The 15,358-nt window shown below is 37.0% G+C and overlaps 1 protein-coding gene across 1 annotated transcript; it reads right to left on the bottom strand.

Annotated features, from left to right (window-relative positions):
- Positions 1-10,503: 10,503 nt before the first annotated feature.
- Positions 10,504-11,911, bottom strand: LOC113291519 (ethylene-responsive transcription factor 4-like). The gene has a single exon (XM_026541044.1). It carries the CDS (start codon positions 11,870-11,872, stop codon positions 10,877-10,879), a length of 996 nt encoding a protein of 331 aa, XP_026396829.1. The 5' UTR covers positions 11,873-11,911; the 3' UTR covers positions 10,504-10,876.
- Positions 11,912-15,358: the final 3,447 nt, after the last annotated feature.

Raw genomic sequence — 15,358 nt, 5'->3', positions numbered from 1 at the left:
AAGGATGGGAAACCGATGAAGATTCTTATTATGATGAGTCTGAAAATGATGACGAGGATGATTTTGTTGAAAATGGCCAACCTTTGGAGATATTTGATGACACTAGTATAGAGGACTCAACTCTTGATATTTATAATGATCAAGCACCTATTCAAAAGGTACATGAGTATGATGCAACTAGTGTTTTATAGAATTTCGTTGCAACAAGGTTTGAATCTAATGAAGACGAAGAGGAATATGATGACAACAGTGTAGCTTACTCAAGCCTTGATCTTTATAATGATCAAGAACCTGTTCAAAAGGTAGAGCTCGAGGATGATGCAATGAGTGTTCTAAATAAATTCCTTATGGACAGAATTGCATCCGCAAAAGTGTATGTGCCTTACAACAAAGAGGAGTGTGTTAAGAATGAAACCGATATGACCAATATTGTGGAAGACCCAATTGATCTTGCAAAGATTTGTAATGAAGATGTTGATGCCGAGACTTTAGTTAAGGTAAAAACGGATGAAGAATGGTTGCAAGGGTTGATAGAGGACCATGATATAAAAGAGGTGAGTAATTCACTTGAGTTTTTCAAGAATGAAGAGGATTATGTGATACAAGAGATTGTGTAAGGTTTGTCTAACCTTTTGCATATTGTTTCTTCTCCTTTACCTCTTATTGGTTTGAATGTATGTGCTTCGAGAATATTGTTGAATGATTTTGTTTCTCGATTTCCGCCATTAGAGATATTTGATTCTCATACTATGCAGGTTTTGGAACAAGAAACCGTGGTAGTCCCTAACTTCTATATTCTTTATACACTTCCAAGTGTGGACAAGAATAAGTGTGGGGGAAATTTTTATCGGTTAATAGCTTCGTTTCTATTTTTTTTGTGCTAATATGTGTGCGGAGCTAGTGTTTTCAAAACAGGTGTTATGGGTGGATCCCCAACTTTTCAGATTATTGGTGTATGGGGAATTCGTCTTGCAAGTCGGGCTAAAAACGTTAAACTAAGCGCTAAATGGGAGGAAACCCACTGAGTTTGTATTTCTATCTTTTGTTTTTCATATCATATTTGCATCCCCATGTTTAACTTCTTTGAGTCCATAATCTATTTTAGAAGAAAATGATGACGAATACCTTTTCGTCAGAAAATTTCAGCCTGCGCGTAGTTAAGTCCAGAGACCATAACTGTTAGACCGTTTATCGAAACACTGTGCCTTTTGACACTGTGTAGAAAAGACGGAGGCGAACAACTTTCGTGAAATAGTGGTTTGCCAAATTCCTTACCAATTTGTACAGTTTTCGTGTTTTTTCTGCTGGTACGTCAGAATTCAGAATTTTCAGTGTTTCACATTGAGGACAATGTGAAGTTTAAGTGTGGGGGAGTCTTTTGCATATAGAGTTTTTAGCCTTGTTAAGAAAAACTAAAAAGAGAAAAGAAGAAGAGAAAGTCTAGCAACTTGTGCCTTACACTAATGGAACATCGTGGTTGTAGGAGTTGAGGAACCCATTAGTAGAGTCTATTCATGTGAAAATGAACAAAATATAAGAATAAATAATATGTTAGTTGTCACCATATCTCGGAGTCGTCACCATATCATGTTTTATTTTTATTTTTCCATATTTATCTATTGTTTCTCTAAGTGAATTGGTGGGGGCGCCAGCATCGAATTGTTATCATTGCTAGGATGAAATAGAGTGATTGAGTTACACAAAAAAAAAAAAAAAAAGACCGACCAATTGACCAAAATGAATTAAAATGACACTTGGATAAAGCAATATGTGTGTGTTCTCCCTATCTCCGTCGCCTAAGCAAGCGTGAAGTGCAAGATCCAAGGGAACTATCATGTAATCTGCTGACAAGAAACATGCGCTTGGATCCACAAGATCCAATCATGATGTCAATGAAAAGAAAAAAAAAAGGAAATGAAAATAAAAAAAAAAGATATATTATTATTGTGTTGAATAAAATCGATCGTTGGTTCCCTTGTATATGCCAGTGAATTGATCTAGAATTAAGTTTGTCGACCGCTGGTTCCCTTGTATATGCCAGTCGTGTTGATATTAGAATCAGACCAGTAGCTCAATCCGATAGGGTTTTTAGGTTTGTTTTGGCAGTGACCTTCAGACAGATATGGGAAACATTGTTCACCTTAGTCAATAGTTCACCACCATCTACTTTATATATCCATCTTCTTAATCTTTTCATGTGATTGTGGTTGATTAGATTCCGAGTATTGTGGTTGTGTTTAACTTTCCGAATAAAGATGTATTAATAATTTATGAATTGGATTTGAAAGTGGGTACTTCCTCCTGTAATCATTGATTGTATGTCATCGAATAAAAAATTTCTTTAGTGTCATTAAATTGTCACAAGTAGCTGGATTTTGGAAGAAAAGGTTTTGTAGGTAGACCTCTTGTAAACCTTCACGAGACTATAACTCGTCTACTAGGGACACCTAGGGATTTAAAGGCATGTTATTCATGCTAAGAGTAACCGTATCCTCGGCGAGACGGAGTTGTATGTATGTTTTAGAATTGTTTTGTTTGATTTTCTCGAGGACTAGTAAAGTCTAAGTGTGGGAGAATTTGATAGGTGTGGTAAATGCTTTGAAATTTATCTATTGTTTATACTTTCTTTGCGAGTTTTCTTGTAAATTATGTATCTTATGATTGCTTTTGAGTTTATCAGGTGCAATGGAGTTATTAGAGAAAAAAGAAGTGGAACTAGCTCAAATCCAGGATTTCTTGATATCATCTCGAAGAACACGAAAATACGAAGCCAATGGCGAAAGAATGGAGTCAATCCGACGTCGTATGAAGAATCTGGAAGCATATGAAGCAAGCCGAAGTTGTCGAAAACTTGAGAACCTACAGAACTGTTATAGGCACCCGCTCAGTTTACTCATGGCACCTCCCTCTTTATAGGTCTTAACGGATGAAGTAGTCCATATTTCTGCGATCTAGAATTCCAAATCTATGTTGCTGCGACCAGTTTCAGGCAAGTTCTTTGCCTTGGCAGCCGAACCAAGTCAACTGCCATGAATCTCATGGGTCCATCGATGTGGTATAATACCCGCAGGAGACTTCAGGCCAGGTAAGACAAGCACAGAACAACAAGAGGTTGTAGTTCTCATGTTTTATGAGAAAACAGGTTCTGATGGTGATTGTTGCCATTTGAATTCGGAGATAAAGAAGGAGTGGGATTTCAGAAGTGCAATGAGGTTTAGAACTATGGGTTCGTCCCAATTGCAGGGAAGGAGATGGATAAAAGGGTTCGAGTCAGCAGAGAAGTCATCTTCTTCACCACCAAAAAAACTGCACACAAAGTGCTAGGCTAAACGCCTGAACGATGGCACGAAGGCAGTGTTGTTGCTGCCGATAGGAAATGATGGAAGCTCGATAGTCTTTGGCAGTAATGAACGGCAAGAGTGGGAAGTAATGATGGTGATACGGACTGAAATGGAGCTGAGTTGTTGTTGTGATTCGCTGTCGACTGTTAGTGATGCAGAAGGCTGGGTGATGGTGGCTCGAGTTTTCTCGATGGGAAATGATTGTCGTGGTGGCTGTATTTGAGACAAGGCATGAAGGAAGTTCTGCCAGTGAAAGTGGGTGGTGATGATCGATAAATGTTTTGCTGCAATCGGTTAATGGCAAGGAAGGAGTGAGTGTTAGCTGCCAGTTGATGGAGATAAACTCAGATGAAGAAGGCTGTGTTGCTGCTTGCGTTTGTTAGAAGCTGGAGGGTGTGGTGATCTATGGAGTGTGGTACATCGAGATTGAGAGTTACAAACTATTTGAGACTGGATATAATCGAGAATTGTGAAGGGTTGAGAGCTCCATTAGCAGCTGTTTGCTGGGGGTACGAACTGTGGTGCTTTCGACCACAGTACTCGACTAAGAACGGATTGGTTGGTCAAGTTATGTGTTTTGGCTTGTCAGAATTTGTTGTGATGATGAAGACGGACCAGTTAACAAGGAAGCAAGTTGAGACAGTTGAGGAAAGAAAGGTGTTGTGGTTGGACGTAAAATGGAGCGCAGGCAGAGATGGTTGCAGTCGTGGTGCTGTTGTTGTGAAAAAAAATGAAGCTGCAGTCGAACTGGTTGCTGTTGTTCAATTGAGAAGGTTCGATGGCAGTGATTGATTGGCAGCAAAGCTAAGTTCCGTTGGTGGAGCTGGCTGTAGAAGGAAATAAGTGAACTTAGCGGGACAGAAAATCAAGGAGATGTTTATGGAAGCCGTACACAGTGGTGGTTGTCTCGATGGTTGAACAACCGGTGGTGGCAATGGCTAGTTTGTTGGTTGGCTCGAGTTCATTCTGTTGAGTTCGTTATAGCAACAACGATGGTAGCAGCTCTCGAAAATCAGATGTAGACAATGATGATGATATTGCTCAAGTTTGGGAAGTTTGGTGGACTGTGGAATATCAACGACAGAGTTGATGTCATTATTGGCAGTCGATGAATGAGCTAGGAAAACAGGATGTTGTTTATGAATTGATGCCACTGTAATGCATGCTGGTAGAGACAATGGAGAAACTCGAGTTATTTGTTGCTGAGATAGAATTGAGCTGAACAGGGTATTACGTTGGTGTTTCTGTCATCGACGATGGTTGGAGGTTGACTGCAGCCATATGGATCTCAAGATAAGTCGAACGGTTGAGAGTATAATGAGTTCAAATTGAGTTTACGGGACTGCATGGCAGCGATGGTTGGCTGACGAGATGGAGTTATGCTGAGAAGACCGACGAAGAAGCTCGAGTTTGGAGTCTGCAGCTGAGAGTAAGAGAAACAGTGAATGGTGGAGTCGAGCTGTGGGTGATGTTGATGATGAAGACTGCCGGAACTTGATTGTTGTTGCTGGTGAAGCCGGAGATGGGTTTAGCCGAGTCGAGAGTGTGCAAGAAAAGAAGAAAGTGCTGTCAGTTCCATGGAAGACAGTTGAATGGACAGGCCAATGAAGACGTGGGCTGGGCTTCTACAGTTGCTGCATGAGCTCAATTGGCAGTTAGGCTACTTCTTTACACGAACAGCCTTGGACGTGTGATTTTGGCCAGAGTTTGGTGATCTACTTTGCACGGGACACAATTTTTAGGAGGTGCACTTTCCTATTTTTGCTAGGTTTTCTAGTTTTTTAAAGAAGAGGTTACAAAACTCTATATATAGGGAAGCCTAGAAATTTTGGGGAGGATCTTCTACTTCTACTTTGGTTCCAGGGTTTAGAAAGATGAAGCCCTTTCTTTTTCTCCTTGTTATGAACTCTTATGCCACGAGTAGTTAATCTTATTATTGGTTAAGGAATAAGTTGGATTTCCAAATATGGGTTTTCATTCAATAAATTAGTTTTGTCTCCATGTTTTGTCGATTATGATTCGCTAGAAATATCGCCATGTATGATTGATTGTTAGTTTTGTCAAGTTGCAAATTGGTAGAACTCGTAATCATATCTATTGCTAGTTTAGGGTTTATTATACGTAAACGTGATACACCTTGAATACACGTAGCATAGTTGTGATTATTGCTTGTAGTGATACATCCTAGTAGTCACATGTGGATCATAACCTTTGTTAAAACGGATTAGTGCTTTTACACGTTCGTTTGCATTGATTAGTCTTATTTCATAGAACTTAGTGCTCTTAGGGAGTTAAACTTAATTGTGCTTTTGCACTTTAGGTTGCTTTCTAGGTAGAATTCACATTCACATCTTTTAATGTGTTTGTTGATGACAAGAGGAAATTAGCGGGATATTCTTGCGATCAAGGTATCCTAGGACTTTTAATAAATTGAGATTAAATATCAATTCTAGTTATTGTTTCAAATACATGTTTGTAAATGAAAACCAATCCTTGACCAATATTATAATCTTATTGATTTTGTTTACCTTTATTGTTTGCTTTTATTTAGTTTATTATATAAAAATTAGAAAACCCCCCCATTGTTATTTATAGGAAACCGAAACAACTTGACAACCTAAGACCTCTCTGTGGGAACGATCCTTTCTTGCCCTTTCTATATTTTATATTTTGAGTAGTGAGAAAGTAATTTATTTTTGACGCATACGACAACGATCATAGTACTTCGATGGGCATTGTAAACACTAGTCTTTAGAGAATTTAGAATATGATCACGACACAATATTACTACATTTGGCCTTCAATTCAACATTATCCCCTGGAGTAGCAGCATGAATTTCCTTCGAACGATCTTCAAGAATGTGCCACAATTTGATGGTGACCAGAAAAAATTTGACCTTTGTTAGAGCACTGCTCGGTCGAACTCGCAAGCGTTGCTATCTCAAGCTTGTTTGTCAATGTTAGTGATCAAAACTATAAGTCTTGATTTCTAGTCTACTTATAGTAATGTCTCGGACTAGGATAGATTGTGTAGTTGAGCATTAGACTTCACGTCGTTCATCAATTGAAGACGAAGAAATACTAAGGAGAGCTTGTGGAACTTCATCAACAAAGTTATGTGGAGACTAAAACTCATCTATCACTAGGAAAGTCTATTTATACTCTATCTCTTATATTGAGACAAAAGTCGTATTATTATATAGTATTCGATTATGCACATTTGAGATTTCGAGCTGAGTTTAACTCGCTTACATATTTCTCGAAATATGTGTTGGTAAGCTTTCGCTTCAATCAAGTTCATCTTATATTATTGACGAAAGTCAAAAGATGATCATGTGAAAATCGCCGATTAACATCTTACATGGTTTGTGTGATACAATCATTTGGTGTAGACTTGGAATATTTCGTTATGATTATTTCAATAAATTGAAAATTGCTTTGGTGCTAATAGTGTGTGAAAACGGCTATTGTCATCCTCTAAGAAAGTTTCAATGATTGAAATAAGAGTTTAGAACTATTGGATTATGAACATAGTGTGCATTCTTGCATGTATGTGATCCATGACCGGAACTATAGTATGCATACCCGTATGCGTACTTGTAGTTGTGTAAGGTATATGTCCGGGAATTTATGCTGGGATTTGGAAGTGTACTAAGGTATGCGTACCCGTTCGCATACTGGCGAACCCAAACTCAGACCGGCTACTTAGGTATGCGTACCCGTATGCATACTTGAGTGGTTAAAGTTCTAAAATCGGTTTGTTCATGAACTAATACATTTATGAATTAAGGAATGCATTCTTTGCAAACCGTGTCTGTAATGTTCATGAATTGATTCGAGTGAATCAAACTGATTTTGCTTCAATTGCGTTCTTGTATACTTCTATGAGAATATAACAATTGAAGAACTCTTTAACTAGTTTCATTTGAGTCATTTGAACTAGTTATGGTTAAGATGAATAAGGTTGATATGAGAGTGTTTATATATCTAACCTCGGTTAACTACTGTTGAGCCAACATGGTGTATACGTTTAGGTACGGTTACTTAAACCTAAATGAAGGTACATTTAATTTGTGTATAACAAGCTAAGTTCGATCTAATGGTTGAAAGATATTAGCTTGAATCTAATTAGGTTTTCATTTAACAGTGAATATTGAATGCTTTGTTACCAAGGTAACATAGATTGCAAAACCTGATTTGAAAACTATATAAAGGAGAACTCTAACAACTGGAAAACCTAATCCCCACACCTCCTGTGTGATACTAGTTGCGACTAGAGCCGATTCTCCTTTAACCTTAGGTTTTCCACGAGACCCTGTAGGTTAACGACTTGAAGACTTCATTGGGATTGTGATGTAGGGTGGTAGCATTGAATAGAAATAATACTAAAACCACATGTTTCCGAGATACCACTCTCCAGGAAAACACCACCTATCCAAGACTGTTTATTATTAAAACAAAGAGCTCTTTATATAGATAACTCTTCTCGTATTTCCTAAACTATCAAAATACTTATTACGTAAAATAAGAGATATTTGTAAACTAATATTCTTAATAAATAAAAATAACTTAATTTATTGCCATATATCTTGCGAAATAATTGAAATAAATTAGAGGATAATAAAAATATGCGAGCATATTTTCTTTCCATAAATACTCCACCATTCTCCCCTTCTCAGAAAAATTCGTCCTCGAATTTTGATGGTATAATTCCTTGCATTTATGGTTCTGTGATAAGATTTGGATTTCAAGCTTTAATCCGGACTCCCATGAATCTCGCATATTATGTGCAAATCCTTGAAATCCTTCCTCCTTGTTGCCAGCGAGGTTTTTTTGTTCATCACGGGTCCTTTCCTCCACTCGCTGTGGGCTAGGGCCATGATGGGGTTCTTGCTGATGATGCATTTCATCCAATTGGAGGGTGAGCGCCTTAACCTTCCGTTCTAGATCTTCTATTACCACTTGCTCTTTCTCATCGTTGAGAGCAGTTCTTCGAACAACACCATAATCGCTTCATCGAAACATGATGCAGGAGCGTTGCCTGTCTCTGAACCAACTTATGCAGGGCAGCATCGTTGAATAGAAATAATACTAAAACCACATGTTTCTTAGATACCACTCTCTAGGAAAACACTACCTTTTCAGTTCATCCAAGACTGTTTATTATTAAAACAAAGAGCTCTATATATAGATAACTCTTCCCGTATTTTCTAAACTATCAAAATACTTGTTACCTAAAATACGAGATATTTGTAAACTAATAAAATTCCTACATAATTAATTATATTTCTAGAATATTCTTAATAAATAAAAATAACTTAATTTATTACCATATATCTTGCGAAATAATTGAAATAAATTAGAGGATAATAAAAATATGCAAGAATATTTTCTTTCCATAAATACTCCACCATATTGTGAAGCCAGACCAAACTATTTTATCTATAGTTGCGTGTTCTGATCTTGTCATGTTCTATCGTATTGAGTACTATCTTCTCTAAGATTTGCTCGAGATTGATCTCTGATAGGCAAGATAAAAAGTAGTCACAAACATCTTCGTCTCATTGTTTGTGATTCCACAATATCTTGTTTCGCTACCACAGGATTAAGATTATTGTGAGGTGATTGATAATACTAGGTTGTTCTTCGGGAATATAAGTCTGGTTTATCAATTGGTTCCTGTTCACATTGATTTATCAAAAGACGGAACAAAACCTGTAAGTACTTATGTTGGAGAAAGATTTATCTATTCCAGTAGACTTTTCTGTGTGAGACTGATTTTTTTACCAAGTCTTCGACTTTGGGTCGTAGCAACTCTTGGTTGTGGGTGAGATCAGCTAAGGGAATCAAGTGCGTAGTATCCTGCTGTGATTAGAGACGTAAGGAGCGCAACTGTACCTTGAATCAGTGTGGGATTGATTAGGGTTCAACTACAGTCCAGTCCGAAGTTCATTGGTAGTAGGCTAGTGTCTGTAGCGTCTTAATATTGTTCGGTATTCAAAGATGGACTAGGTCCCTGGGTTTTTCTGCATTTGCGGTTTTCCTCGTGAACAAAATTCTGGTGTCTTTATTATTTCTTTTCCGCATTATATTTTATTATATAATTGAAATATCACAGGTTGTGCGTTGAATCGATCAATTGGTAAATCCAACCTTGGTTGTTGATTGAAATTGATTGATCCTTTAACATTGGTCTTTGGTACCGTTCAAGTTACTTCTCATATATTCCATCGGGCTCGCAAATTCCTATTTGCTGATTACAGATTGAATTGAGAGATAGAGATATAAAACTCTTTGATATACTTTTCTTTAGATTGAGTCTGACTGTCTAGTTGATTCTCTTGAAAGTATATTGGAGTTTGTCTATTCAGATTGCCGAACAAAATATTGGGTGTGGTTGTTAGACCCCCGTTTTTCAACCTTCTCTTGCCAACGAGTAAAGTTCTCTTCATCAAAACGTTCCAAGAGCCTCAACATCTGATTCATGACTTGAAGAGATTATGCGGCAACGATTGTTGTACTTCAGGCTTTAAGGCTCAGTTAAGATTCTTTAAGACAATCATTTCGAGCACAAACGTGGGTATGTCTTCATGACACAATGAAATCATTTAACACCATAATACAATTTACGGTTTGCTAAAAACACACGGTAAGAAGGTTCCGATAGTGCATACTAAAAAGAAAATAAAAAGTTTTTGATGATTTAAAATCAAGTCACTACTTTTGTGCTATATTGCATCTCCAACAGATATCATCACACTACACTACGGGACTACTCGATTTTAAACAAAAACTGAATTAAGTTGGAAGAACATGATGTTATTGAAAAATATCCAACAAGGCTAACACCTAATGTTTAAATGAAGAGAATCACAAATATAAAGGCTAACATCTCATGTTTAAAAGGACACATAAAGGTGTTAACACCTTAATATGTCCATATTCTTATAGCCGGTTTGGAAAGCATATTAGAAATAGCTTTCTTCCATTTTTAGAAATTAAAAACTCAGAAATTATTTTGGGTGTCAAATTAATAATTTTTAGAAATCAAAAAGTTAACTTTCTCGGAAACAAGATAGCTTATTCTCAGCATTCATCATGAAAACACAAATTGCTTCAAAAAAGAAAAAAAAAATTAACACAAACTCATTTTCAGTCAGAGTTGCTAAATGAAACCCATTCCAACCAAAAGCTTCACTGATTTTTAATCTTCCTTTTTCATTGACAATAATTATTAGGTAACAACTAAGTAAGAAGCACCGGTGAAACATAGAAATTACAACAACAACAATAAGAAATTCATTCTTTCAATGAATTTCTCAGTTGCAAAAAAAAAGGGGATAATTACCATTGCATATATACAACAACATCCAGGGGCTTCTTTGAGTCTTCGTCTCCCTCTAATTTTTGTTTCTCCATGACTTTTTCATTAAAAAAACCATCTAGAGAACTTTAGAGCATAAAAAATTGCATTATAAAGCCGGCGATAATTATCTGGAAAAAATCGACGGGACTTTGACTAATCCTCTTCTTAATTAAGCATCTACTTCTGATGGAGGAGGTAAGTTAAGATCAAAATCAAGAGTTGCAGCTTTCTCAGTTGAGATGATCTGATTGTTGTCAACAACGCATGATGAATCAGAATCACTATGAACACTACCACTACCGTTCATCTGACGATGATATTGGTGATGAAAATCAGATACAGAAAGATCAAATTTTAGCGTTTGGTTATGGTTTTGCTGATGATCAGGTCTTAGAATCCCGTCAAAATAAAACAGAGGAAGAGCAGTTGGCACCACTCCATCTGGATTTTGAAGTTGATATTGAGGATGACCAAAAGGATACATAACAGCTCCAGATCCACCACCACCCATTATCCGACCACCACCGCTGCGATGAAGCAGACCAGGATCTAACGTTGGAGGATGAATAATCTGAGAAGAAGAAAATCTTTCTCGATTTGTTGATGATTCAACAGTACTACTCTGACTAGGACTATGATTGCTATTATTATTTTCCTTATTACCATTAGTATTACCTGTAAGATTGATAATCTCAGAAGATGAAGAATTATTAGGTTGGGATGATGATGGAAAGGGGAAATTAGTTTTAGCTTTTGATCCACGGAATTCTCTAGCAGCAGTATCATAAGCTCTTGCAGCATCTTCAGCTGTATCAAAAGTACCTAACCAAACCCTACTTTTTTTACCAGGATCTCTGATCTCCGCCGCGTATCTTCCCCACGGCCTCTTTCTTACACCTCTATAATGTACTTCTTTTACAGTTTCTCCTCCATTAATCTTTCCTTTAACACCATTTCCATTCACAGTTTTCTCTCTTGGTGCCATTAAAAAATCTTCTTTTCTTTCTGAGAAGAAGATAAAAAAAGAGGAACGGAAATTGAAACCTGCCGGAGTTCTGTGAAAATAGGTATATGCATAACCAGGGTAATGAAGAAGATTTTTTATATAGCGAATTTTGGAAAGAGAAAGTTTAAATGAAATAATCGTGTTGAAATCGGCGACCATAAGATAGTTTGAGTTTGACTTTAATGTTTGTTTTCTTACGAATAAGCCGCCGCCCTCGCCCTAAGCGATGGAAGCATGTCCTTGCTTTATGTGGCACGCGTTTTTTATTGACAGGAGTAGTCGGCTTTTCTTAAGCAGACGTTATAACCCCCGTGTGCAGACGGCTACTTGTGTTTGTAATAAAACGTTATTACCGGCATATGACGCCGTGTGTTGTGGATCAGAGAGAAGATATTGATTGTTTGCAGGAAATCATCATTTCATTTTTTAGCTCTTGAATCGGTCACACTAGACCGACAGTTGTTTGTGCAACCAACTAGAATCAGACACATGTCCTAAGCAATGTAGTTAATATCGGATATCGGTTCATATCGTCCAGGACCGATACACTGGTACGACTTTATATCGGGGATATTATCGTTTAAATATCAGTATAATATCGGTTCCAAATTTAGAGACTATAATTTTATAGCTACCATCATTCCCATGATGGGTCTCTAGCTTGCGTAGAAGAAGGCAATGAACCACATGAAGAGTTTGTGGTGTTTGCGTTGGATGCACTAGAAGAATCCATAATCAAAACCTAAAACAAAAAAAACAAAATTTGAATCAGTAACTATGTTATGGTTATTCACACATTTCAACTTTTTTCAAATCTGTTGTTTCAGACTTCCAAGTTCCGACTTCCAACCAATTATAAAAACAGAGGAATTAACCAATCAACTAAAACCTACCTTATTAAGTAAAAATTGATGACATTTTACAATGTTATGCTTCCCTGATAACATACAAACTATGTTATGCTTTAAGTAAAATACAAATTGATGGCATTTCCTATAGTTTTTCGAAACAAATTGATGACATTTTATAATTTGATGGGAAATTCTGAACAAGTACTTGAATAAAAAACCCAAATTTTTGTATTAAGAGAGACATGCAAATTAAACCCTACAAACCGCCTGTATAGGAAAGACATGTTACCCATACCAAAACAACCATTAATCACACACAAAAATCATAATCAAAGCAAACAAAGGGAGTAATTAATTATCAAAAGTTTCAAAACCCTAACCTTCTGTAAGCCAACGATCTCTGAAATTTAGATGTAATCAAAAGTTCCTTCTTTAGATTGAGATTCTCACTGATGAGATTGAGAAGAAGCACATGATTGAGAAGAAGAACTGATGAAGAACACAATTTATTTTCCTTTCACTTCAGTTCACTGATGCTTTTTTTCAACTGAAGAACTAAATTTTGGATCGAGTTTAGGGATTTATCCCTTCCCTTCCACGAAAAACCTAAAATGCCCTTATTCTTTACCTAAAACTACTAGAGGAACTGGTACCGGATTATCGGAGGAAATATCGTTTCGTCTAATATCGGACGATATTATCGCCAAGATATCGTATCGCCGATACAATGCTTATCCTACCGCTCCAAGGCCGATATCCGATATTTTCCCGATATATCGGCCGATACGGCCGATATTGACTACATTGGTCCTAAGGAAAGAAGACAAGAATAAAAGAACGAAACCCGCTCCTCTTTTTTCTCACTCTTACAGATAACAAAAGCAGTGGTACTTTCTGACAGCTAGGTTTTTCTTGCTTCTGGTACTACTTATTGCAGTACTACAATGTCCTTCTCCGCTGATGTTACCAAATTGTTCTCATCAAATAGTCTTTTCTACGGCATATCTTGTTATCCTAAACCTAATTTATTTTTTCATCGAGGGTAATTTTGTCTATTTCTGAAACAAAATATCGAAGACATGAGAAATGGGCAATACTGACAATACGAACGAGTCTGGATTCAGGAAAGTAATGAAGATGGTCATATAAGATTGACCAGCGATCAAAAACCGAAGTGCAATATGGTTTGCATCTCAATGGGATGGATGGTTGGTTGTTTCGTACCGTTACCACTGGTAGAGTAGGGATATGTGCACAAGACGGTACACAGCTATCCCTGCTTTTTATTAGTACACTTGATACAAAATTTGTACAATCCCGAATCTCATACCCGTCAACGGCCACTGAGCCTGCCAAACTAGTATACATTTGTTGGGATTCGGACAGAAGGTTAGAGAGGAGGACTATTTTGTTTTTGTTTCATCTTCATGATTGGTTATGGGTTTGTCACGAGGTTTGCGATGGTCCATTGTCTTTGGTATTGAAGATGAAATAGAAAGGGAGAGTGAATACAAAGGGAGATTGAATAATTTCCTTTCTATAACCGTCACTTAAATAGAATGAAGGAGTTTGTAACCGACGCATAAACTGGTATTAAAGATTTTATAACCGTCAAATAAGTGGAATAAAATAGTTTGTAACCGTCAAATTAGTGGAATGAAGGAGTTTGTAACTGCCACATAACTTGTGTTTGTAACAATCAGGATGCCGGCATGGAAAGATGGCACAATTGAATGCCGGCATTCTGACAATAAGTTTCAATTGTAACCATAAAACCGGCATAGCAAGCTGATCAAAGTTCAACGCCGGTAGTGATTCTTGATTCATTATTAACGCTTCTCCAAAAGGTATAAGTAAGGAAACTGACCCAAATTGGGCTTCATATTAATACTAAGGAAATAAACTAAAAAACATTAAACACATAAACAACGTTACATATAAACATTAAACACATAAAATGAAAGATCTCAAGCTAATTGCAACTAACATCATTTTTTAGTACGAGATTCAACAAACAACGCAGCTTCGAAATTTCTAAAAGGCTCTTTTCTTCATTTGGTATATGCGGCCTGAACTTGATACCTATTATCTCGGTATGTTGCGAGAAACTCGTTGTATTCGCGACACAATTTTTTTAGGGCAATTGTCTGATTCGCTACAAACTCATCCCCGTAATCCATTTTGTATTTCTTGCACTTACCGTCATATAACCTCGACATATAAGGACCATCCGCAATAAGACCCCAAAAAAGGTTTGAAAGCAAATCCGAAACTATGAAGTAATTATTAATCCATTCGGTTTCTTCCTCAACATCTGCTTCTATGTTCGCTTGTTTTACACGTTCGATTATCTCTTTAGTTTCTTTGCGATATTTTTCTTGTATTGCTTCCTCTTCTTCTACTCTTTTCCTTCTAAGTATCTCTTCTTCCATTGCGGCAAGTGACTTGGTCGTTTGCCCCTTCCTTTTAAGTTTTTCTAGTATCATGGGAATTGAGTTGGTGGTGGATGATGATTGATTCCCTATCGGAGTGGATTTTTTTTTTCATATAAAAATTCTCTGAAATCGGTAGTTCGTGATTTCTTTGCCATGAGAGAAATGTGTTGGAGCTCACCTATTTTTTTTTTGAGGTATCAACTGCAATAGGTGTATCCATTCCTTTAAATAGATGAGGAAACAACGGCTCTTTTCCACTTTATCATTCCGGCATTGTCAGTATCTTAGATCCCACGCCGGAAATAGTCTTTGCTGGTTTATGGTTCAAAAAAAAATAACCGTCATGCATTGAATGCTCT

This window comes from Papaver somniferum, chromosome 1 (genome assembly GCF_003573695.1).
Source record: "Papaver somniferum cultivar HN1 chromosome 1, ASM357369v1, whole genome shotgun sequence".
In the NCBI taxonomy this organism is placed as follows: Eukaryota; Viridiplantae; Streptophyta; class Magnoliopsida; order Ranunculales; family Papaveraceae; genus Papaver; species Papaver somniferum.
This window is presented reverse-complemented; position numbering and strand designations above follow the sequence as displayed.